Below are 25,485 nucleotides of genomic sequence, written 5' to 3' on the forward strand. Positions count from 1 at the left end.
CGGGTCGTAAACCTAGCGGCGAAAATCAACACCGTAGAGCAGGTTCCTTATTTTCTCTGTGCATTTTTGTGCTTTATATATAGTTCTTCAACAAAGTTAAATAGACAGTGAAAGGTCAACAAGACATTATATGCTAAATAGTGAGTTGTGTGGTATTTTGAATTGGATATGGCTAAGTTTACCTCACTGATTTAACAGTAATATATTTTAGAATTGCTTAGTAATTTGATTTTTTAAGCAAAAATGGAATAGTTAGGAAACACATACACCCTTTTATTACCTTAAAGGTCAAGTAACTGATTTAACACTACATAAAAATACAGGTTTACATGTAGGACTGTAGTTAATTATTTACATTAAGAACTGTGTAATTGATCAAATTATACTGTCCTATACAAGGTGTTGGAGCTTATGGGCAGTTGACTTTTCCTTTAGCATTACTTAAAAGGAATTAAATATCTACTACACACCAAAGAAAATAGAAGGCGCTGTCACAGTGATACCACACACCCAAACAGATGTGTCTTTGTTGTGCTCTAACACAAAAAGAACCAGAGGAAAGTATGTGTACGGCTATAAGAGAGTCAGCAGTGCAGGTTGCACTATCAACAGCAATGAGACTTTGAGAGATTGGCTTTCTGGCAAGAGACAGACAGACGCCTAAGGGTGTTCAACCCACCCACTTTATTTCAAAGGGTGGCAGACCTACCTGTGGAAGCCACTTTCTATGGATAAAGGCAGCCTGTGTGCAGTTAAGGGGGACAAGTGTGGGGATCGATTTCCAGAGCTGTTCTATATCTTCATGGAGCACACCTTAACTCAGCCAAAAGACTTACGTCTTAACTTGTGGAGCAGTGAGCGGGTAAAATGAGCTGAGCGTGGCCCGACACTGTGTTTGTGTAGTGATGCAGTAGCCTATGTGATGGGCCTGCGCTGAGCTGAATGCACGTTTACAGTAGCCCAATTAAGAGGGCAGAGATTTATTGACAACTGTGAATTCAGATGGGCAAGAAACGAATGGATAACGCTGAAAAAAGTTCCTGTTGCTCACATTATTAGACTAGTCAGATGATGTTAACTTATTTATTTTTAAATTATTCTTTATTGTAATAAACACGTCATCTGTGTTAATAGTATTTTGGCACATAACAACACATTTCTCTATTAACCAAGAATAAAGTGGAAAAAGGAGCTAAAAACCAAAAATACAGCTAAACACAGATTTTTTAAATGTTTGACAGAGGAATAACAGCCTTGAGGCTTATTTTCTCCTCGCACGATGTTGTGAAATACACACTAATAAATCTGTGTTAGAATAATATTAATAATACCAATACAGTTTCACATTTATAATTGATGATCACACTAAAGACTTAGAAAATGGTGACACTAACTACTGTTTACACAACTTTCATGTACACAACGCATGATTGTAAGAGGCTAAACAGCAGCTTTGATTTATTACACCGTGATTGGAATTGTCAGAGCTGGTTATTTATTATACTAACATCAGTATCTTCTTACTTTTGCCACAGGGTAAGACACCGCATTTCAAGCTAAACCTGCAGCTCCGTGTCTCTGCTCTGTGCGCTGCGACCACAATCGCTTATGCCGGTAATGAAAATATTTTTTATCTTCCTATCTACTGTATGTAGACGATGAGTTTGCCAACACTGAAGTTACCTGATCCATCCCAGTCTGATTGAGCCGCAGGCGGCTGTGAACGTTACTGGGCTCAGAAAAGGTGACGGTGCTGGAAATAAAGAGCGTTTTGTTTAACGAAGGCAGTCGCCCAGAAAGCTGCTCCAGTCTCAGTCCACATACGCCCATTCATATGCATTCATAGCACACAGACAGAGGCGAGGGAAAGTGTAACAGGCAGTGATGTCAGCGCCCGGTGAAACACGAGACGAACCGATTAGAAATGTTCACGTCTACCTGTTGAAGTTACATCACGCGCTCTGATCGAAGGACGCGTCGGAGGCTCGTGGCTGCGTTTGAAGCCACAGATCTGTCAAAGATTAAAAAGAATCATGACGTATTCTAAAAAAAAGTCTGGTAAAAGTCTTTTCTTCTGTTGTCCCTGTGTGGGCTCCAGTCTCTGGAGTGAAACATATAATAACACAGGCAAATAAGAACAATCAACAACAGTACATTTTAATGAGGTAAAAAGAAAACACAATTAAAATGAATTATTTATCGGTTAATTATATGTAGGCTTAAAAGGGTCATATTTTAGTTGTAACAATAACGACGCCGAAGACCATATAAGTTAGAAGTGCAGTAAATAATCGCCTTTAACACTATTTTAACTCACTGTTCACTTCTATTATTATTTATCTTGTTTGAACTGAAACCTGTTTTAATAATTGTTTTTTTTAATTATTTTTTCCTTTTTTGTACCTCGCTTATACCAGAACTAACTGTAAAGTAATCGCTTTTAGTGTTGATGGCACGCTGACTAAAATGAATCCCTTCAAACGTCAGACGTTTTTAAAATTTCATTTAATTCTTGTTATTTTTTGCAGAGTGATTCTAGACTTACACACTGACATGCACGCAAACACCACTTCAGTTACAGCTACAGACATGCACATACGCATATGCAAAAATAATGAGACACACAGACCACTGTTTAACAGGAATAGGTTCGAATAACGGATGCAGTCTAATAATTAGGCTATGATTTAAATGTGATTGGTTGATCCTGCCCCAAATAAACAGCGCGTAAATACACACATATATGCGCAATCTTAAAGAAACCTATGCTAAATTGTAGAGTACATTTAATTGTTGCCACGTGGAGAGGACACCAATAGCGTTTAATACACAGAAGTATCGGAAAATGTTGGCGATTATTCTGGTATGTAAGTTCCAGTTTGCCTTATTTGTTAGTCTAACATATATTATATAATATATATATATAATATTTCAAGTTTTATAGTAGTCTGACTATCAGTTATAATGCGTTCTCTATTTTTCTATAATCCAGGAGGAAGGGGGGCTTGAGTTGACTTGCGAGCAGTAATTTGGAAAGTCATTATAACATCCGCCGAGGTCTGACTGACCAGTCTTCGATAAAATGTGTCCCGGGGGCGCCTTGGCGGGGGCGCTTTCCTCCTGGCACGGGCTGAAGGTTGCGGCAAACGGTATTTGGTGTGAGTAAAAGTAGCTGGCCTGTCCGGAGATCATGTTGAAGGAGCACGGATCCGATAATGGCACGGTGCACGCAGGAATGGACGCGGAGAAAGCGGCGCACGCGGCGCCGATCTGATGGCGACGGGACTGCGCGCAACTCACTCCGATGTACGACATCTCCTGGTGCGTCTGCACGAACCGATCGGCGTCGGCGGCACTTGTTGCACTCAGGCGGGACCGCTGCGAAACAACCGACGCGGCGTGGCTGGAGAAGCGGGGGTGGCCGCTCAGATAGGACCCGGCGCCTATTTGGGTGCGCACCGGGGTTTGGAGGGGAAGGAACGGCGGCACCGGCCAGTAAAACGAACCGGCAGCGGCCAAGGTCACGCTGGTCGCGCTGCTGGAGGACATCATGTGACCTGCTCCTCTTTTAAGGGCAAGTTTGGTCCTTGAGCCGGATGCGGCCCTGCGCCGGAGTTTGCCTGATGTGCTACCAATGAAGACGTCCTCGCTGCAGGGGTCCAGCATCCAGTAGTTGCCTTTGCCGGGGTCGTCATAGTGACGCGGCACTTTAACAAAACATTTATTCAGACTCAGATTGTGCCTGATGGAGTTTTGCCATCCCTGTCTGTTCTCTCTATAATATGGAAAGTTATCCATGATGAACTCATAGATGCCGTTAAGCGTGAGCCGTCGACCCGGGCTCTGGCGAATCGCCATCATGATGAGCGCGTTGTAACTGAAAGGGGGTTTTTCAGGTTTGACACCTTCTTCAACTCTTTTTTTCGATTCTGCCTTATTTCCCTCCTGCTTTCCATGCGCAGCCGCGGGCTTGGCGTCCACTTTGGAGCAATGCTCCGCGTTTCCGCGGTTTTTCCCATGGTCAAAGTTTTCCTCTTGTGTGGATTTGTCAGGGTGTGCGTGGTGTCGTGTCTGGGCCACGGGCGGAGGCTCCTGGTCACTCGTCACCCCCTCTCGTCTCCACAACAGGTTGCTGATGCTGAACGAAGACTTGTGGAAAAATCGATTCGAAGTTTTCGCGTCCTCCATCTCGCGGCTGGAATCGCCTCCAAGTCCCCGGATCCGTCAGAACTGAGCGCGACGCAGAACCCGCAGAGCGAAGAAGCGCTGATTCAAAGTGGTGAGGAGCCAAAGTCGCACTGGGACAGCGTGACGAGAAATGCGCATGATCACAGCAGCTCAAGACCTGTGGTGCATTTTGCCACCGGATTAAAAAAACAGTTCAGTTCAGGACAGATCGTGCTATTTAAACGAAAAGTACCTACAACTCGATTCCATTCTGAAAGCAACTCCGCTGGAAGTTTCTTCTCGGGCTCCTCTTCCCAAATGGGGTGAGAGCGGCGCGCGCGCGGAGGGAAGTACAGTCGCTGTCAATCTGTGTGACTGATCGCTGAACTCCCAGGTTCAATTATAACACTTCCGCGCGTCACGAAACTCGATCTCCTCGCGCGCGTCGCCCTCTGGGGTTAAACTCTTACACGTTGCCTCTTTTTCCCAGCGCATCTCCGTGGACACCATCATTTGGCAAAATGCCGGTCAAACGAGGGGAGTAAGAAGGTTACATAAAAAGTTGGGTGCAAAAATAAAAGCAAATACGGGAAAGTAACTTAATATTTCACTTTGTCATGTTATTGCAACATGTTAAAATGCAGAGAATGGAAATAGGTTTATGTCAAAATAAAAATGAAAGTGTGTCTCTGATGAGACAGGAAACAAGTCTGGGCCCAACATCCCCTCAGGGCACCTTTGTTCAGGTTGTCTGCAGTTATAAATTTCTTTATATTATAAGTACATTAATTCTTTAGCTAACTAGTTTTGCTCAGAACTTCCCATTTAATCTATTTCATGTTTGCACGTTTGTTTTTATAGCACGGAACCCAATTGTTGAATAAACAGATTTGAACTGGGATGTTATGGAGGCTTTGGGTCCCCAAGTGTTAAGAGCTACGCAAGTACCTTTTGTCTCTAATGAAAATGTGTTTTCTTTGACACTTTCATCTAATGAATGTGGTCTTTGAACGCCATGTGTAAAGTATTTTGTAAAAAGAATAAGTGTTAACATGATTTTCTAAAGGGACATTGAGGAGGGACCCAGACCTGACACTCAGCACTAGAGGATGACTGTAATTACATTAACAGCTTTTTGCAGGTGGTTAAATTCATATGTTTTGCTCAGACTTAAAGATGAATATGATCATATCTTCTTGTCTTGTCTGTAATCCTTAGTTCTTCGTTTTTTGATTTCATGCCTTGTGTTGATTTAAGAGTTGTTTGCAGTAAAACAATGATTACAGACACAGTTTATAGGCCTAAGTATGCAGTACAATAAAGGGTTAATACATTCACTGTTTCAGTTTTGCTAGTAGGATTTAACAGCAAAACACAACAAGCAGCGCTGCCCTACGACTCCTCGTGTCTTCTAGTAGAGACAAGGCTCAAAAAAATCCCTTGAATAAATAAATAAATCAGGAATGATAATATGATGACAACAAAAGCTGTGTAGCATAACATTAGTATTAGTTAATAGCAACAATTAATTATTTATATTGCGCCAGGCACAAGAACAAATATATCATGATATTGTGGCAACCATTTCACCAATGTTGAGATGGTCTGTAAACCAACCAACTATCCCCATGTAATGGCTCCCCCTGCTGCAACACAAAGGCCAGACAGGCTGTGATTTGTCCAGGACCAACAAAATGTGAAACGAAAAAAGCTTGGAGAGTTAGTGTTTCTCTATAAAGTTCACAGCCTGTAATCCACTTTAGTCCTTGGATTAAAGGGAAGACTTTTCCATCTTTCAGTCAGTTCTTCTCAGCTGTGGTAGGACAGCATAAAGCTTCTCTCCTGGACATTCTGTGTTTCCAAGATCTCTGTGTCCTAACAAGACAAAGTCTTGGTGTAAAAAGCCTTGACAAACGGCCGACTGCAGCAGCCGTGTGACGGCGGAGACGGCCTCTTGGCTTGGTGTGTCACCTAAAGCAGAAACGTAACACGCAAAAGCAACTGATCACGTGGGCTCAGTGAAAACGCAGCCTTTTACCACACTCCCAGCTCTCAGGCGGCTCCACCGACATGGACTATGACGCGCTCTTATTGTTGTCATTGCAAAAGATAAGCACGTGTGCTTACGGTTGAAGTTGCCCATGAAGGCGATCCCCAGCGAGTCATGATTGTTGCCTCTGGTATGTGCGCCTGCCACGCCCCAGCCACGGCCCTCGAACATGGTGCCGTCTCCTGCCACGAGGAAGCTGAAACATACAGGAGGGTTGAGAAGTGTACAGCAAAATTAAAAAAGAAGTCCCCAGTATTTGGAGCACTACAATAAGAGAACCACTCACTTGTATCCAATGTCATCAAAGCCTCTTTCCTTCATGTGCATCGTCTGGATGGTGACGAGCTGGTCGTTGCACTCACTCAGGCTTTTGCAGCTTTCAAACGCAGTGTGGTGTATGATGACTCTCTGGGCAGAGTCCGTCAGTCTCTCTCGTCGTAGAGCGGCAGCCGCTCCCCACTGTGACCTCGAAACAACATTCACTGGGAAGCATTGAGAGGACAATCACAACTTAAACAGGAGTAGCAGCCACATGTCCATGTGTAGTAAAAAGCAGTTTGCCGTCATACCTTTCTGCTCCATAACTCAGTTGCCTTTGGTTGCGAGAACTGCAGCAGCCGACTGTGCACATGCTTTATCAATGAGCCCGTGTGAGGTGGGGAAGTACACACTACCTCGTTCTTTGTCGTTTCATGTGGCTCCGCGTCACAATGAACATGTGAGTTCTTTTCTCATGCTGACTAAGTGATATTCTGCAGTTACCCAACAACCTGTTAGGAATATACATTGTTTGACAAAGGAGGAAGTTGAATATTCCATAGGGTGACAAAAACCTGTGTCAGTTTCATTCCCACACTTTAACAGCTCCTGTAGCTGTCATGCATAAATGCATCTGTTTTGCAACATGAATGCTTTCACCACACGAGAACACAAAAGGTGAGCCAACCCTGCTAGAAGCAGTCATTCTGAAAATCTCCTATTATCTACTATCTATGCTTTATAATTTGTTACATGTCTAAATAAACACAAAGGGACAGTTACCAACTGATGATTTTAATTCAACTCAACACATTGGAAAATGTCAACTATTAAAAACCTATAGCAACTAACTGTGTAATGTAGTCATAAAATACTAAATGCTTCCTAGGTTGTCATTTTAGATTAGCAACATTCTACGTAAAAGGACAAATGCATATTTTTGTAAGCAACACACATATATACTGCACAAAAAATTGAGGGAAAACTGTAAATAAAGAGCATGATTAAGAAGCAGCTACCTGTCTGCTCCCACTGCAGAAGAAAGGAAACACTAAATATTTTATGGATACCTACTTCAAACAGTAAATTACACACAAACCATAGGTTGTTTTATAACAAAACTATTATTACATATTCACAACAGTGCCTGACAAGCAATGCTCATACAGATCATTTCAAGACTACAAACATCAGCAGCTCTGTCCAGTAATGATGACATACTGGTTACTACACACTAAGTAACCAGACATACAGGTTCCTGACTGATGTATCAGATGTGCTTGTGGATAAAAATGATAGGCCTCTTCATCTCCAGCTTTACTCAGTCCACCGGTGTCCACAGTGAGGAGCTGTGCAGACGTAGTACAGTCTCATAGCGTCCTATCAGGAAGAGAAGAATTCATGCTTAATCCTGACACTGTAACTGTTTTGTGCACACAAAACTGTTTTGATTATTTCTTTACACATTAATAATAACCAAAGCCCTGCATGCTGTCTTTAAAAAGAGGAAGGCATTACCTCAGCCTTCATACTGTGAGACTGGAAGAACACCGCTTCCTTGTGACCACATCTGGAAAGACACATGGTGGTTGCACAATTTTAGAAACTACATTACAAACAACAGCTCAACAACAATTATTTTATTCACAATCAGTCCCTATGGTTTTGTTCTTAGCATACTAAAAATGTGGTTTTTGCAGCGAGACAAAAAAAGCTGTGTTTAAATGAAAACATAAAAGCAATGAATGTCACTACTAATATAGTGTATATATTCCATACTGCTTGTATAAAAATACCTATATGCGCAAAGTACACTAGTGTTAATAGTATTGTAGATTTTGTAATGAATCAAAAAGACTTTGTGGTACAGTGTAGCGAAGATGTATTGTATTGTCCACACATGGCCAAAGCTTTTAAACTGCTATGGTAAATAAAGAGAAAATAGGGAACTGTGTGGGGGAAAATCTGATGATCATCTAATGACGATAAAGAGACAAATACGAAAATGTGGGAAAAAAATGACCACATCCGTATGTCAGCAAGAGATTTGATGACCTTAGTAGCTGTTGTGACTACGTCAAGAGGGAGCATGTGAATCATTACCTGAATAACAATGCACGTGTCAAAAGAGTGTGGTTGGCATCTGTTTTTTTAATTTGTCATACAATGACAAATCATTGGGAGAACAGCTGTCTGCCATTGCATGATGTCATTGAATCAACATGTGCAATTAAAATTCTCCTCTAAACAATATGTCATGGGTTGTATCAAACCAAAATAACTATAAAGCAACTTGAATACACATCAGATAAAGAGTACAGTATCAGAGTTACTGTAAATCAAAGTGAGGGAGTTATGTACACAGAACACGACTGAGGTCGGCATTTTTGATAAAACGTACTTGGGGCAGGGGTGGTCCTCTGTCCTTGGTAGTGTTGGATCTTGAGACACATCAGCGATGATCTGTGTTAGTTCACTGGAGAAAGAGAAAAGCAAGATGATCAAGGACTTAATAATAGTTTAATGAACACAGTCAGTTGTCCAAGACTAATAGTATTTTCTGCAAACTGCACAGTAGTTTCACTAGATATGAAACTGCAGGAGAAACATTATGATAATAAATCAATTTATTTCAACCAAAAGATAAATCTTAGTAATGTGTGTGGCTTTGTGGTTTCTTTCACTTACTCAACTTCATGAGTGATCTTGTTGACGTAAATGCAGCTGTTATCTGCCTCCTGTTGGTAGTCACAATTTCTGCACTGTGGGTTGAGACAATCATTAGCACCGATGTAAAACGATGTTCTGAGCATTTCATCTGACCCACATCTCTAATGTACTCAGCTATCTGAAATAAACTGTTGTTACTGGAAACTGTAATAAAAAAACAACTAAAGATCATTATACAGCGACATCTACTGGCCATAACTCACCAAGTACTTTCGCTGGTTATTAGATGCATGTGGACTTATAATGTGCCCCCTCAAATTACTCTTTGTAACACGAGTTTGTTGTTAAGGTACTACAGTCTTTTGACATTACAGTGGGACTTCCTTCCCACATGAATGTGGGACAATAAACTTTGGTAAACATTTGACTTAAGAACATTTTTCGCTTAGTACTGAAATAGTTCATATTCAAATGTCATACCCTGTCAGCCGCTGGTTTTAGCCATCACCAGTTTGCTGGTATTTATTATTCTTATTATAGTAGTAGTAGTAGTATTAGTAGTAGTAGAAGACAAATTCATGTGACACGTTTTGATCACGATACACACATTTAACTCTTACCGCATAAAGCAGAACACGGTTCTCCTTGTCTTCTTTGGGGTACAACATATTGTTACTGAAAAACAGAGCCACCGTTAGCATTCGCATTTAACTGCTTTTACATAGACAACGTTAACATGTGCGAAGCTAAGTAGCTAACAATCTAGATTTGTTATTGTATCTATTATATTATTTGCAAAGGTTTAGCCACGAACTCACCATTCTTGACAAAAGCGTATTCCAACAAACCCTGGCTCGTATGTTCCACTGTCTAAATCCATCTGTGTTAAAAAAAAATAAGCTTGACAAAGACAAACAGAGAGCTCGGCTACTTTCTACCGCTGTTAACGCTTCCTCACGTTTGAAAACAGACCTGCTGCGCATGCGTGTCAGTAGATGAGAAATGTCTGAGTTTAGACACAGCGCTGTCTAGCGGTTGGGAGGCGCACATGTTCGCTATAATATATTACTATTGGTCGATAACTCAAGTAGCCCACTGATGAAACATGCTATAACTTAAAATACACTGAACACATTTACCCCAAAGCACAAAGAATCACACACAAAGGTTCAAACCAATAGAGGTTTAAGGTAACTGTTCTCACCTGATAAGCACATAAGTAAAAGCGTGAGCATAAGCAGGTATAAACCATATTCTTTGTGCTGTGACAGTAAAATTGAGGAAGGAAACAGATTGACACAATCCACATTTGCATTCGGCAACATGTCATGTAGTTTGAAACACGCAGGGGAAAAACCCTTACATGGTACATTTGACATCAGTTTAGCAATAAACAGCCCGCAGTTGTAATTAATCCTGACTTAGGCGTCAGTAACTGAGTATTAATGAACAGCTGTCTGGAGCGGTCTCGCTCAGGGATCTGGGCTGACAGTAACTTAATAATAACAGAATTACTTTTCTGGACTAATTAGAGTGTTTTGTTATTGTTAACAAAAGGCATTTCATTTGTCCTGTCTGTGTGTGTGCAAATAACCAAATCTATTTTGTATTATATCATCTTAACTATGGTTGAAATATTTACATTCTGCTTGCTAGTTTAAATATATGTCGATTATTCGTAATGCAGCTACAACAAGTGTCAGGATCATAGAGTATTAGAATGGAAACCTAGGACAGATGGGAGCTTAAGCACAGGGGGGAAAACACAAACTGGTAATCAGTTCTGGCCCTTGAATAGCTCCCGTTTTGTGCAGCAACAATTCATAAAGTTGTCAGACTCTGATGCCACAGGTGGTGGAAGATGATGAGAACGCTTAGAACGAAAAAGGCTGATGAAACCTCCCCTTTTTAACCTACAGAGGGGATTACACACTGCTGTTAGTGGTCTGTTTAGCAGTAGTTGCAGCCTGATATATGTATATATATATCTGCCCTTTCCAAGCCTGAGCTCTTGATCCCTGGGCTAATTCCATGAATCGCCCAAATCTAAATCCACTGATGGAGCTACACTAACACAGTTGGGAAGAGAGACAAAGAGAGAGAGAGAGAGAGAGAGAGAGAGAGAGAGAGAGAGAGAGAGAGACACACACACACACACACACACTGGACAAACAGATATAATGGAGGGGGGGCTGTAAAGGAGCTTATATTTGTGCTACACCACGTCCCCTTGCTGATTTCGGTGAGCAGTTTTGCTCACTGAGGCGACTCGGTGTCAATCATTGGTGGGGACACTTGCCACCTGGGCGCCCCTTACGCTTCCTTACAGATGCTCCAGCCACTCCGCGTGCCAACTCATCATAGGGCACCGTCAAGCCCGGCTGACGTCACCCCAGTCCTGCCTCTGTAATCGAAAGAGACGCTAATCCTGCTCCTCTCCAAAGCCGGGCAGTGGGAGGGGTGGGACAGCGGGGGATGCTGAGAGAAACACCAGAGACAAGGAAGTTGGACAAGGGAGACAAGGGACAGACTCCACAGTCGTCTAAACAGGCGAAACGGGACCGAACCAGGCGCATCTCCACCCACTGATCGTCTCCTGGGGTCCCTGCGTTCGGGGCTCACCCCATCCAAGCTTCGCCCTGGAGGGCAAAAGCCTGTGTGAGGGCTCTGCAGAGGGGGGGTGCTGTGGGAGCTGGTCACCCCCTCCTGCACCCCCTCTTGTGTCCTCTGCACTCCCTGAGGAGGAGCCAGGCTTCACCACCGTGGAGCTGTGCCAAGATGAAGAGCACATCTGTCTGACTGCAGTTGAGGGGTAAGGAGACGCCAGCGCGGTTGGGTTTGCTGTTTGGGGAGTTCCTGACTCTCAGGAACTTTTCTTGAGAAGAGTCAAAGGCTGCAATATTTCACAGAAAAGGCCCCTCGTACGTGGAGCTTCTGATGTTTAGAACAGATAATATCACTCATTCTATTTTTAGGAAAAGCACTTTACTCAGTTATGATGAAACATTTAAGGCTCTGTTTTTATGAATAGATTTAAATTTTTAAAGTAAAGTATCACCCATGATGCAGAACCATTGGCTGATCGTGCTTCTACAATAAAACTATGAGTGTTACTAGAATCTTCCATAAAGAATTTAAAGCCGTAGATGGCGTGAAATTGCTTTGTGAGTAATATTAATAAGATTTCAGTGGTTGAAAGTGCACGTTTTGTTAAAGGTGATGCTTCAGTTCTGACTCATTACTATTATTTATTATTCACAAAGCAATTTCACAATGTAAATCCATGGCTGACGCTGATGAGAGGAAGCAGCAACCACCTTTAAATGGAGTATAACTGTATTCATACTGTATGTGAGTGCGTTCACAACTTAGCATTATGAGACGTGAGTATGAAGAAATGTATGGAAAACTAGAGAAAGAAGGTTTAATGCTTGAACAAAGACGGGTTGTGATTAAAGCAAGTGGCTGGTGTGGCTATTTAAGTTCCTGTGTTACATTATTATTAGTAATTATAAAATGTGGATTATTGTTGTTAAGAAGAGCTGGACACAGTGGAGCTGTCTGAAGATTCCAGAAGCCGCCACAGGTTGACACTGGGTCAGAATATAACAATCTCTCGTGTCGTGACTCTTTAAGGAACAGACAGTTGTTTCATAAGAACTCTCACTTTAAGAGGAAGCATTTAAATATAGATACGTATTTCCATGATCATTCATCATGTGAAAAGTCATTCTGCCCCATTACATCAAATGAACCTTTTAATTACAGTTAAAACATGTATTCCTTATATCCTTCCTATTAATATTTATTATTATTATTTATTATTATTTTTATTATTATTATTATTATTGGTGGGATGTATTTAAAACACTTGCACAAGCAAAGGCTGATGAACGAGTGGTGTGGAATGTGCAGGTGTTTAGAGCAAGTGTATACAAGAGGGATTACATGGAGGTTAAGCTTCTTCATCATAATAGCTGCTGAATGTTTCCATCCCAGGTGGCACACAAACAGCTTAGTGTGACACAGTTGTCAGTAGCATCATATCAGAAAATTGAATTGTAGTGTGCACACATTTACAAATGGGTCAGAAATGAAGCCGATCCTACTTAGATAAGAACAGGACGTCCTCGTTTCGATGGTTGTGCAAACTGGCTCAGTGTTTCTTCATTTGTCATATGGTGCAATGATTGTGGGTTGTTAAAACATGTAGGGGCTCAAATCTGCCAAATGGTCAGCTTGGAGAATTAAGTCATATAAAAAGCAGATCAATTCAGCTTTAGAGGGGAAAAGAGGCCGAGGGAGTGGGAAGCTGCACTGATGCAATTTCTAAACTTCCTATTTGAGAAGTGAGAATTTTAGCCCACACGAACAAACTTTACTTTAGATTTGACTGTGTGTGTCTGTGTGTGTGTGTGTGTTTAACCTGAATCAAATATAAAGAAGGCTGCAGCCATATTAGAGGTACTGAGTCATAGTGGTGCTTCCAGCTTACACACACTAATGGCAATGCAGTCACTTTATGCAGGGTATAGTTTGGACCTGCTGACATTTCTATATATATATATGTTATTATATATAGAGGATAGACATACACCCTCCCCCTGGTGCCACCATCCAGCAACTGTCATCCTTCTCGGTTCTTGCCGTTACCTTCTAGTCTCTTCCCCTGTGATATACCTGATTAATGCTGCACTGAGTCGTGCCCCGGCCCTCAACTGGCCTGATGAATATGCTGCACGGCTGATGACCCAGAAACATCCTGACATTAAATGTGGCAACGGCCCCAGTGTGACACAACATGGCAGCCAGAGGTGTTAAGGTTCAGTATGCGTGAAACATATTCTTTAAAACACACAACAAATCGACACGATACCTACTCCACACTCATTTCAGTGTGAGCCGTCCTCCCAAACAGGCATTCCTTATAAATAGTGCACATTTGTTTAGGAGCAACTTTTCCAGAGCAGTTCATACTTTCAAAACATCGTGCCACGGTCCATCTCCAAACAAGAGATGAAACCTGTTTAAGCTGAAGGGTCAGCGGGATTTAGCAGATTGTTTCATTACAGCAGACCTCTAAAAGACAACAAACACCGATTAGTTCCTGCAGAGCTTGACCAAATACTTAGGAGAAGGGAGAGAGAGGGTTAAAAGAGGATTCTGATGGATCCCCAGTGCTGTCAGCCCTTCCTAATCCCCCCAGCTTTTCTGGAGACCATGAACAGATTGAAGTTGTTTTGAGTGGGAATCTATCTGCAGCCAGTGGGCAGTGGTCTAATAAAGGCCACATAATCATGACTAGTACATTTTTTCATTCAGCCTTTTAGTGTGTGTATCACACACACGTACTGTAATACTCAGACCATCAAATCTTGAACCACTGGGAGCACTACTTCAGGTACAATGGCTGTTGGGTTTCTGTGGGGCCCAGGAGAGGGCCCTGTGGAGCTTTTAAATTGGCTTTAATGGGATTCAGCCTGCTGCATATGAAGAGTTAGGAGGCAGGACTCTGCAGTGACAAGGGAGGTGGAGGTGGATTGTCTTCCACATTTTATTTACAGTTTCTGTTCTAGATTCGTGATGACTTTGTTTCATCTGCAGAGGGATGGAGGAGATTAGTGGACAAAATCCAAACTGCGAAGACGCAGAACGAAAGGACGAAAGACTGTCGTTCCAGGTACGAGCCCCCATCAGGCTGTAACTGCGCTAGTTTGAATGATTATTCATTCTGTTACGTTTATCAGGACAATGTGGGAAAAAAAAGGTTCTTTAAAAAAAACGTTTGACAGACGGGACAATGGAGTCAAAATAAACACATGGATTAAAACCCATGACACATATTAAAAATCCATGGTGCAGACGTTGCGTAGGTGTGTGTCTATGAGCGAGAGTAATCTGCAGGATTACGCTCTATGTGAAAGTGGTCAGAACTGGACTATGAAACACAAAAGCGGACTTACAGCCACGGCCTCTGAGCTCCGTCATCTGTTCCTCCAGATCTTCCCCGACCCCGTTGAGGTCGTCCTGACCCCGGACACCTCCTTCAGCAGCCTGGACCTGGACCACGAGAAGGAGCGCCTGCCCTCCATCGTGGTGGAGCCCACGGAGGTGAACGAGGTGGAGAGCGGCGAGCTGCGCTGGCCTCCGGAGAACACGGACTCGGAGGAGGACGAGGAGGACCTGTTCCTGGAGCAGTGCATCCCCCCGGCCAACATCGCAGACTGGGGCGATGACGAGGAGGAGGAGGAGGACACGTCGGTCATACTGAACCAGCAGCAAGGCTTGACACTCATTGGTGAGCTCCTGCCTGGGTGTGTTTACGGCGGTAGCCCTCAGAGGACAGTAGAAGCATGCAAGTCATCAGCTGTAAAATGCTGAACCAGCATTTAAAAATTAACCATGAAAATGATGAGTAAAATGAAACTGACTTTTTTTACTTTTGCGTGAAATGGGCGCAGCCTCCACAGAAGCCCAGCGTCAGCAACGTCCTACATGTGCTGCTCTGGGAAGGATTATACTCATGATGTGAATTTCTGTCCCTGCAGACCTTCAGTCAGACACGTTCAGAGACGACACCCCGACCCTCCCGCCGAGCAGTGCCCCGGCCCTCAACTGAGCCATGAGCGACGACGACCCGCAAACCCCCCGACTACGTCAAGCGCTATGGAGAAACTCAGCAACCAGTCACCCGGTTAACTCGGATGAGTGTATGTTTCTGCTTTCACTGCATCACAACCAGGCCTATAAATACAAACTGTTTGGATGTTGGTGAGAAGCAACTTTTTTTTTTGCTGACGGTGTGACTTTATGTTTCATTTCTGTTTTTATTTCCTATTTTTCAAGGAATGCAGTTAAATAAAAAATACACGATGCCATGGTCCTCTCGTGAAGGCGTGTCATTGAGGAGCTCTCTTATCGGGGCTCGTGTGTGCGACTATCTTCAACCATCAGCATTTCTCAGTAATTTGTGTAAAGCACACACAAAAAACCATCACACAGGAGGCAGCTTTAGTTTCTCATCAGTAGCTGTAGATGCCATTAATGCATAGTGAGTAGGCTGATTTGTCAATGACTTGTTTATACGGAAAAGCTGTGCTGAATACAAGGAATATGTGTGAATAAAGTATGACTCACAGTGGAATCATGTTTTTGGATGTGGACGTTTCTTCTTTACTAAGCTTAATTTTTTAAATAGGTAATAAATTGCATTCTAAGAAGCCTCAAATAGTTTATTTAGAATCCTTTAGACGTGATCCTAAAATGAAAACACACGCACACAGTTCTGTACCAGTTGTTCCTACACTCATATATGGGCAGCCTCAGTGCAGATGATGATGATGTGTGATTGTGAAAGCGCGTGTGGGCTGGTCAGTATAAAAGTCAGGAAAAAGCAGAAGAGCTCCACAGCTTGGTGCGACAACGCAGGCAGCCTGAACGGTGAGTGACACTGCTGACAGCCCGAAGCCTTTTGTTTTTAATCCTAAGTTGTGTCTTTATCTTTGTTTTAGATGAATGACTTGTTTCAAAGGAGACTGGTCTTTAAATTCTAAGCTCCAAAACCGATGTTCTAAAGCTTTTTCCTTATTTTTTCTATTAGATTTGGACTGACCATGAATTCCACAGACTATGACTTCGATGACTACGAGTTTAGACCCCCTGATATTCAGCCGGTCCAGATCGCGGCTCTGTTCTTCTACAGCCTGGTGGTGCTGCTGGGCGTCCCTGGAAACGCGGTGGTGCTGTGGGTGACCGGGTTCTGCATGCCCCACTCGGTCACGTCCCTGTGGTTCCTCAACCTGGCGCTGGCCGACCTGCTGTGCTGCCTCTCCCTCCCCCTGCTCATGATCCCCCTGGCCCACGACGACAAGTGGCACTTCGGCCCGGTGGCCTGCACCCTGGTCAAAGGCCTGTTCTACCTGGTGATGTACTGCAGCATCCTGCAGCTGGTCGTGATCAGCGTGGACCGCTGGCTGCTGGTCAGCAGGCCCGTCTGGTGCCAGAACAGGAGGCGGCCCGTACACGCCGCCCTCTGCTGCGTCGCCGTCTGGCTGCTGGCCCTCGTGGGCAGCATCCCCCAGTTTGTCTACGCCAGTGAGGAGGATCGCGGCGAAGAAAAGCGAGAGTGCGTCACGCTGAGCGGCCCCCTCAGCGGCTGGCTGGTGACCTGCTTCCGGTTCCTCATGGGATTTCTCCTCCCGCTCCTGATCATTACAGCGTGTCACATCGTGGTGTACTGCAGAGCAGAGAAAGGCTTAACCCGTGCCCGGACGCGCTCCAAGAGGACGCTGAGGGTCATCGTCGCTGTGATTTTAAGCTTCTTCCTCTGTTGGCTTCCTCTGCATATTGTTGACTTCTTGCACATAGTATATTCTAAAAACCCAGCTAATGGACCCAAACTTTACAAGGCTAATATTAGTACGCTGTGCCTGGCATATTTCAACAGCTGCCTCAACCCTCTGCTGTACGTGTGTCTGGGGCGAGGCTTTAAAGACAGCATGGCCCGCTCCATGCGCAACGTACTCCACTTTATCAGCGAGGACCCCACGATCAGAGTGAGCGCCGCCAATATGGACACCAAGAGCACGAGCAACGAAAAGGAAATGAAGCCAGTCAGTCAGTGTGAGACTCAGGATTTCAAGTGGAAACAGCTTGAATGAACACTGGTTTGGTCGCATCGTATTTATGGGAAAGGGCTGATTGTGTCACATCTGTGCACATCTGTGCACAGCCCCGTCCTCCTGTTATCAGGTGTTAGGCGAAGGCGTTTTCACATCTGAGATGTGAAGATGTTATGACGGTTGCGCTGCTCCATGCGCTGCAGCAACTCAGGAACCATTGGCCAATCTGCCCTTCTTCCTGTGAGCAACACACATTTCTCAACACAAGCTATCAATAAAAATACCTCCTGTCTCAATCAGCGTTTGCCTGTTTTAATTCAGGTTCATACTCATTCGTACCCATCAAAAACAAATTATTATTATTATGATAAACCATACATGTGAAGTATATAGACACACGGTGACTTCATGTGCACCAGTCACTACCGCAGAGAAAGCAGCCAGGTCTTATTGTGTAACAGTTCCACACACCCGCCACAAGGGGGAGCAACTCCTTCAACGTCTGATTGTTGGACTGAAACCCATTGTTTGCATTCTGTGTCAAATCCTACAGACGTTATACAGACATGAGACGTGGCTGCACACTGAACAGATACTCAGAGCTCAGGTAATGTAGGTTTGTCAAATGTGTATGTAGTTTAGACAAATGACGAGTAAAATGCGAATTAAATAAAACACTTGCTCGGTGGCTAAATATGATCTTTTACAATGCAATCGTTGAATATGAATGACTTGAGTCTGAACAAGGTCCGAACAGATATGTACATAATTACTGTGTGTGTGCACGTTACATGCACGCGTGCACACTGGTCCCGTATCACGACCGGTAAATTCACACGTCTGTTTATTTACACTGACTGACAGGAGGCGGCTGAAGACGGCAGAGGGTTCGTAGAACCAGATGCTCTGGCTTCGTTTACATGACACGACTGATTAATTCTCTCCAAGGCCAACAGACATCCAGGGGAACTGGCGGCCTATTTAGCGAGCGCCGTGCCAACACAGCTTCAATTATTAGTAACGAGAAGCAGGATGACGCCCATTAGTCTGGTGTCAGCTGCAAGATACATTCAAGCAGGTATGACTGAAGGCCTTTAATCAAACCCATCAGTGTGAAAGTCTTCTAGTACCAACACTGGAGGTAGGTGGAGTACTAGTAATAACTGGTGACCAAAGGCATCAGCTACAAGGTTGCGATGAGACTGCGATTAAAAGACAGGAGGAAGCACGAAGGGTCGGTCCGTTTCCTCATACGGTGGTCATGACTTTGAGGGAGCCTGAGCGGAATCTGAGGATCTTCTTCTTAAGCGCATGAGATGCTTTGATCTTGACAAAGGCCTTGGGCTGCGGCGGCGCGTTGGCCTGTGGCGAAGGGGAGGCTGCGGAGGAGGCGGCGGCCAGACGGGGCGGCAGCTGCTGGGGCCACACGAGGCCCCCGCTCTCGTCCGAGTCGCTGGACAGGGAGCTGGAGGCCGGGGAGTACACCTCGCTCATGCTGGACTCGGACTCGGCGGGCGCGGCGGCGCCGTAGCCCTCCTCGCCCTGGTAGAGGGGCGCCCGCTGCTGGAGGTCCGAGGGCCAGCGCTGGCCGTGCTGCTGCTGCTGCTGGTGGTGGTGGTTCTGAGGACAGGCCGGAGCGTGGCGAGCCTTTCGGGGCGGCTGTCTCGGAGCCGGTCCCGTCTGGGTGTCGCCCTCGTCCTGGCTGAGCTCCAGGTTGGAACACCAGCGTCGGCCCCCGCCGTGGCTGCCGCCGCCCGCCTTCGGCCCGGCGGGCTGGCCTTGGTTCTGGGCGGCGTCCTCTCGGGCCTGGTGCCTCTCGGTGGTGCTGTATCTCCGCTCCGGCGGACCTCGCTGGCCCAGGAGGCTGTTCTCAGACTGCGATCGGTTGGTTTTACTGCTGGATTTCTTCGATCTGTGCCGCTCGTTGTGGCTCTTCCTGGAGGTTCTGGACTTGGAGCTGGGCGGGTCCGGGGGAATGAAAGCGTGGGCGGCCTTGGGCTCCTCTGGGTTGTAGTGTCTGGGAGAGCGCACAGGAGCGTGGCAGGCCTGTCCAGGGATATACTGAGCACTGACCAAACTGTGCTTATGATGAATGGGAGGTGGTGCGTATAGATGTTGGGGGGATGCGGGTTCACAAAAAAGGTCAAGAGAGCCAGAACCGCAGTTGGGGTTCAAGGAGGGCAGAGGTGACGGCAGCCTCCCGGCCAGAGAGTGGGGCCTGGACTGGGGGTAGGGCAGCGCCAAATAGCAGTCATCATCCAGAGATGGGGCCTCCCCCTCCTGCGGGTCACAGCCCCAGGTCTGGCTCTCGGGGTGAGCCAAAAGGTCAACGTGGGGCTGTGGATGGGAGTCAGGAGGGCGCTGCTCTGCGCTCAGGGAGGGAGTCCGTCTGTGCAGAGAGGCGTGTCCCGAGGCGGCGGCGTACGGCGGGTCGGGGCTCAGGGTGGTGCGGGGCTGACACGGCCTCGGCGACACGGTGTGGCGCTGGACCACGTGGAGGATGTAGCTCTCCACCCTCAGCGCCTGCTGGTAGTCCTCCTCGCTGAGGCGGCCGTCGGCCGGCTCCCACTGCCAGGCCTCCGGCCCGGGCGCCTCCTCGGCGATGCCCTCCAGGGGGGGGTGCGGGGCGGAGAAGGAGCGGGGCAGGGCCGGCGCGTCCGCGTCGCCGTTCGGCACGAGGAGCTCGTCTGAGTAAAGAAAACAGGGTCAGAAACGCTCCGTCGGTTTCCTGTCTGTCCGCGGCTAGCGGCGTTTCTTACTCGCTGCCTCCGGCCTGTGGTCGCCGCGAGTCGAGGATGACGTCGCCTCCAGAGGCTCAGCAGGAGGTCTCCCTGTTGGCGACTGACCCTCAGTCGACTCATAGAAACCTGCAGAAATAGATTCCGATTATTCTGTATAGCTCATCCACAGGCACCTTGGTGCAGTGCTTCATTATCATTTAAGAAGGGGTTTAAGAGTGTTACGGCACCAGAACCGGCGTCGCCGGCGTCGATCCTCAGCTCCTCCACCTGCTCTTCCAGCATCTGCGTCAGGCCCCACGGGGAGCTCTGGAGAGCGCTCTGAAACACAAACGCTGCTCCGTCAACCGCCTGCGCTCCACTGCCGCGTCCAGAGGGAGGTTTGAAGTAGGCATCGAAATAGAACGAGTGATCGGAACAACAAAGCTGGACGCTCAAATATCGGTGGGAGCAGCTGGGAATCCTTCAGGAGCCCATAAGGCTGCTCATCCAGACGGCAGCTGGGAGGATCTGGAGGTTGTGCATATAAACGCGCATAGATATATTTAAACTAAACAAACGATGACAATGATGAGTAAACCTAAGCTACGACTCAGACGAATGCAGGTCATCACTGTTTATCTGAAGGAAGAATCGCCCACAGACGCGTGTTATTCAGGCAAACCTAATGCTGCCGTCACTCACATGACGCCCTGGATCACAGTCAAAGTCTGTGCTCTGTGTACACACACACACACACACACACACACACACACACACACACACACACACACACACACACACACACACACACACACACACAGGCATGTCAGTATAGGTTAACAAACCCCCCTCCCCCACCCACACACCAGAGGACCCTGTGCAGTGGACCCCGTTTTCTCCTCAGGAGGGAGCGAAGCTGCTTTAACGGAACGTGGACAGTCAACCGGCCACGTACCGTTAAAAACGCTGCCTGTGGAAATGCCCCCGTGACGAGATCCCCACGAGATCAGACTGGTTCACATGACGCTCGGCTGATTGCTTCATTTCCAGGGTGCTCCGTTTCACCTGGTTTTGGCACCGCCGGTGAACAGTAGTAGTCACTGTCCAGTCGGCATGAGCTCTGACTGTTTGTGGCCACAACAGGGCTGAAAGTCGACCATAATGCAAGTGCTGTTCAGAAACAATTGACCCAAGTCGACGTAAACACCCACGCATCCTCCTAAACTGACATTTCTATTTCACGGACAAGGGTCTTCATTGTCTTATAAAAACAAAGCATTACTACATCAATATGCTTTGGGGTTGGGGACGCCGGCTTTGTCTTGCTGCTGTGGGGGAGGGGGGGACTATAGGAAATCAATTAATGAATTGATTTCCAAAGTCCTGTGGTCCTAGCACATAATTGATTGCCTGCTGCCTCTTTGTGGCAATAACCACGGAGAGAACCCACTGTGGAAGCCGCGGCGCGGGGTCACCGAGCCGTAACGGTGCCGCAGACGAGCACAGCGGCTCTGGAGCAGGTTGGCCGTGCAGCGGGGGACGCGTGTGCAGCCCGCTCTCTGATTGCGCTCCATTATTAATGGTCTCACGCGGCTTTCCTGACACCGCGCACGCTGTATCATCGCTGTTTTACTGCATCCTCCATCCTCTACCCCGGGAGGATGGGGGAGGGGGAGACGGGGGAGACGGGGGACGGCAGCCGGCCTCACCTAAGCACTAGTCTGGTACACGGCCTGTGCAGAAACAGCTGCTTGGTGAAAAAGAGCAGGTAAATCCTGCATCATGGCTAATTTCTACATAACGTCACCTGTTACATCCTATTCAGCTACTTGAGATTAAAACAGAAAGGAACCAGGACACAAGTGAGATGCTCACGTCCCGATTAGTGTGAGGGGACTCTGTCTGAGATCTTTAAGCAGGGGAGGCTGAAAGTGGAACGATATGGCCTCAGATCAGTCAAAGCACCAGTGTGCAGAGAACGGGGCAGACCAGTCTGGCAGTCGTGCGGCTCAACCCTGGATAATTAAAGCAGTGTTGTGACCGGCTCCACACAGAGAAAGCTGCCGGAGGCCGGAAACGCGCGCACATAAACACATACAGCCCACTGTTCCCCGCTCCCGGCGCTCCATCACCACACACACCCCATTTGGTTTTGATAGGGTAGCTTGGATTTTAGCACGAAGGGGGAAGTAACGCACACATACTGTGCAGTAGGTGCACACTCACAGCAAACAGCTCTGGCAACACAAACCTGCCCCTGTAGCAACCAATGGCGATTGGTTGTACGCCATTTAACACCACGTTCAATTAAGAGAGGTTAAACATGGCTTCGGGGTGGATAAAACAAACACCTCTCCACCTGTGTCACACGCTGATGTGTCCTCCTGCATGCTCGAGCACACAGCGGGGAATCTGGGAGGGAGGTCAGAGCCTCGTGCTTTCGCAGCTGCCGTCTGGCGTCCCACAGCTGTCAACACCTTGAACGCAGCACGCTCAATCCAGGACAGAGGGGAGCGGCCCCTCCAGTCAGTCCGGGGACACGTCGGTGCTCGAGGTATCTGCACGCACCGCTGGCCTCAGGGGTCGCCTGCTTCCGTGTCACGCTGTGAATTATACATTCTGGAGGCTTTGCGTCAGTGAGGAGGAGATTGCGCTCGTGGCGCACCAATAGCGGTCTGTTGGCGTTTTTCAATGAATGATCTGTAATTAGTAAAAGGCGCATCGTCACTGGAAACGTGGTAAAAAGGGGGAAACGCGGTGCCAAAACGCGTGTCGCTCCCTGCAATGGCCGCGTCTCGTCACTCAGTCTGAGACGCGCTGACAGCTCCACGAGCCGCATGACTTTAATCCCGCACCGCGTGCGGCGCCCTGGAAGCGGCCTGCGTGACCCTCGTGCGCTCCAGTTGCATTTTCCGCCGAAGCGCCTCACAAACCGAGCCTTTGTTTCACACAGAATCATGGTGATGGACGCGTTAAGTATAACATAAACACTACACGGGGCCAGACGCGTATCGCTTCCCTCAATGGGACCTCGATGCGCGTCATTAGTATTCTGTTCCATGTGCGCCTTTTGTTAGGCCCCCGGCGAACGAGAAGGGGCAGGGCGGGAGGCAGGAAGGAGGTGTGAAGAGGAGGCGGCCGATTTAATTTCTCCTTCATCCTTTTTTTCATAACGGCTTCCTGATGTATGAGTGTTTGGACAGTTTGCACCGTTGGACCAGCAAAAGCCAGACGCAAAGAAAAACACACACGCCCCGAATTCTAAAAGAAAAAAAAGTCTAATTCGCCGAATTTCGCTTAGTGGTGCGTAACTGTTTGCGTAGATGTCTCGGTATTCACGTCGTCAGTGAAACTTTAGTCTCCGCAAACACCCATGTTTTCCTTCACTAGTTAATCCGGACATCACTGCGCCAAAGTGGAACGCGTGTGTGCGCCTTTTTCCCGAGGTCTCAGAAAAACCCCAATCTCATCCATCACGCCGGAGGATAATTATGACACTTATGAATTGTTAGCTGCGATCGAGACATGGAAGCGGGACGAGTCGTTCCCTTAATGTGCGCAGAAAGCGCAAATAAGAGCGTGTTCAGCAGCAACATATACAAAAGTCCATGATGAGGGAACAATGGGCCATTAAATTGTCAGTCCGTGGCACAAACGGCGGGTGCCCCACCCCCTGATTTCGACACCCCGGGGCATTAATCTCAGCCTGAAGTAGAAACGCGTCGCATCCTTTCAAGACGGGTCGTTATTAATCAAGTTGAGTAACTTTTTTTGCAGATAGGGGTCACGTCCACACAAAGGGGCCCGCGTAAAGCAAGAGTCCACCCAGAGGCCACGCCGATCGCTCCACGCTCTCCGCGTTCGCATTTTGCAACCTCGCCATACACTCAGAACTATGTTCGTGGAAGCGGGGAAGTGGGCTTTAAGAGGGGGTGGGGAAACTGCGAGCCAACATGGCAGAACTACTGGAATTCAAACAAGCAGCAAAGGAAAATAAACTTCTCACCAGCTGGCGCCTCAGCGTCAAGTTGTCCTGCCCCCAGCTGCTGAAGCACGCCGGCTCTCCTCTGGAGGGGTCTCCCAGGACCAGCGCCCCCAGCACCAGGCACTCCTGCCTCTGCTTGCGAAGCTCCAGCTCGCACAGCCCGGCCAGACTGGCCTCCAGGCGCTCCTTGGTCCGACTGCGCTCCGCGGTCACCGGGAAGGAGAACGCCCGGTGCATGTCTCCAGAACGCCGGGGCTCCTCGCGACGAACGCAGACGACGCTCCCCCGCCTCGGGTGTCGCTCTCGGGCCGTTTAGGAGCGCGGACGTGGGCTGGAAAAGTCCATGACGCGTGTCGCTCGTCCAACAGTGAGGCGCCTTGGAGCGGCGCGCCTTCCCCGGTCCGTCTGCGCGCCGCGCAGCTTCTGCTCGCAGCTGTCAAACGCAGACGCGGAGCTCCGCCCTCTGCGACCGGTCCGGGGCGAGAAAGTGGGGACTCGGCCGCCTCCTGCAAACCCGAGCCGACTGAACGCGAGACGCCGTCGGGGTGCTGCCGAGGGGAGGGGGGAGGTAGGGGAGGGAGGGGGGTGGGGGGACGCGGCCCCATCCCCCTTGATTCATTACAGCGACGCGTCGACCTCACCCAGCTTCTCATCTCCAGTTGGGACGGCTGCGATTTTACGACCCTGAAACATCACCACGTTCTCCTTTTATTGATTTATTGCATATAATATCGTCTCCATCCTCTGACTGAGGAGCGACACCATTCACCTGAATCCGTCTGGCTGCTAAACACTGGGCAACAACGCGAGGCATCGGGCACCAGTGGTCAGACTGCAGCCAACACACTGGAGCTTTTGTTTGTTTTTGTTTGCAGCTCTCAAAATAACAATGCTCCATTGTTCTTCGCCAATATTTTACATTTTTCTTCTAAATATCCCTTTTTAAAAGTGCGCATATGTTTAACCCGGTTGTCGGATGCTGCACATGACATCTGGTCATCCTCGATTAGTCAA

General features: G+C 47.2%; 6 protein-coding genes across 9 annotated transcripts; 2 read left to right on the forward strand and 4 right to left on the reverse strand.

The window, feature by feature from the left end:
* Window positions 1-6: 6 nt before the first annotated feature.
* Window positions 7-16,517, forward strand: lbhl (LBH regulator of WNT signaling pathway, like). 4 transcript variants are annotated; one of them, XM_041073485.2, is made up of 5 exons: window positions 7-42; window positions 1,536-1,614; window positions 14,750-14,825; window positions 15,146-15,443; window positions 15,694-16,517. In XM_041073485.2, the coding sequence occupies exons 3-5, from the start codon at window positions 14,754-14,756 to the stop codon at window positions 15,762-15,764; spliced, it is 441 nt and encodes a 146-aa protein (XP_040929419.1). In that variant the 5' UTR covers window positions 7-42; window positions 1,536-1,614; window positions 14,750-14,753; the 3' UTR covers window positions 15,765-16,517. The 4 variants fall into 4 exon arrangements, with proteins under 4 accessions (XP_040929419.1, XP_040929420.1, XP_055369758.1 ...); XM_041073486.2 differs by having other exon boundaries at window positions 34-140; XM_055513783.1 differs by lacking the exon at window positions 7-42 and having other exon boundaries at window positions 1,280-1,614.
* On the reverse strand, window positions 2,037-5,522 carry foxg1c (forkhead box G1c). Its single transcript, XM_041073483.2, has one exon. The coding sequence runs from the start codon at window positions 4,186-4,188 to the stop codon at window positions 2,974-2,976; it is 1,215 nt and encodes a 404-aa protein (XP_040929417.1). The 5' UTR covers window positions 4,189-5,522; the 3' UTR covers window positions 2,037-2,973.
* On the reverse strand, window positions 5,676-6,927 carry pglyrp5 (peptidoglycan recognition protein 5). The gene is made up of 4 exons (XM_029172086.3): window positions 6,787-6,927; window positions 6,504-6,699; window positions 6,295-6,413; window positions 5,676-6,138 (listed from the first exon to the last, which is right to left on the reverse strand). The coding sequence occupies exons 1-4, from the start codon at window positions 6,797-6,799 to the stop codon at window positions 5,963-5,965; spliced, it is 504 nt and encodes a 167-aa protein (XP_029027919.1). The 5' UTR covers window positions 6,800-6,927; the 3' UTR covers window positions 5,676-5,962.
* polr2i (RNA polymerase II subunit I) lies at window positions 7,255-10,129 on the reverse strand. Its single transcript, XM_029172087.3, has 6 exons — window positions 9,964-10,129; window positions 9,766-9,820; window positions 9,164-9,237; window positions 8,877-8,951; window positions 7,994-8,045; window positions 7,255-7,855 (listed from the first exon to the last, which is right to left on the reverse strand). The coding sequence occupies exons 1-6, from the start codon at window positions 10,023-10,025 to the stop codon at window positions 7,793-7,795; spliced, it is 381 nt and encodes a 126-aa protein (XP_029027920.1). The 5' UTR covers window positions 10,026-10,129; the 3' UTR covers window positions 7,255-7,792.
* Window positions 16,518-16,545: 28 nt separating the features above from the next.
* On the forward strand, window positions 16,546-18,062 carry c5ar1 (complement C5a receptor 1). Its single transcript, XM_029172159.3, has 2 exons — window positions 16,546-16,585; window positions 16,746-18,062. The coding sequence occupies exon 2, from the start codon at window positions 16,759-16,761 to the stop codon at window positions 17,803-17,805; it is 1,047 nt and encodes a 348-aa protein (XP_029027992.1). The 5' UTR covers window positions 16,546-16,585; window positions 16,746-16,758; the 3' UTR covers window positions 17,806-18,062.
* On the reverse strand, window positions 18,063-25,017 carry LOC114868503 (dapper homolog 3). The gene is made up of 4 exons (XM_029172158.3): window positions 24,493-25,017; window positions 20,735-20,825; window positions 20,526-20,633; window positions 18,063-20,453 (listed from the first exon to the last, which is right to left on the reverse strand). The coding sequence occupies exons 1-4, from the start codon at window positions 24,706-24,708 to the stop codon at window positions 19,015-19,017; spliced, it is 1,854 nt and encodes a 617-aa protein (XP_029027991.1). The 5' UTR covers window positions 24,709-25,017; the 3' UTR covers window positions 18,063-19,014.
* Window positions 25,018-25,485: the final 468 nt, after the last annotated feature.

Source organism: Betta splendens, chromosome 13 (assembly GCF_900634795.4).
Source record: "Betta splendens chromosome 13, fBetSpl5.4, whole genome shotgun sequence".
NCBI lineage: Eukaryota > Metazoa > Chordata > Actinopteri > Anabantiformes > Osphronemidae > Betta > Betta splendens.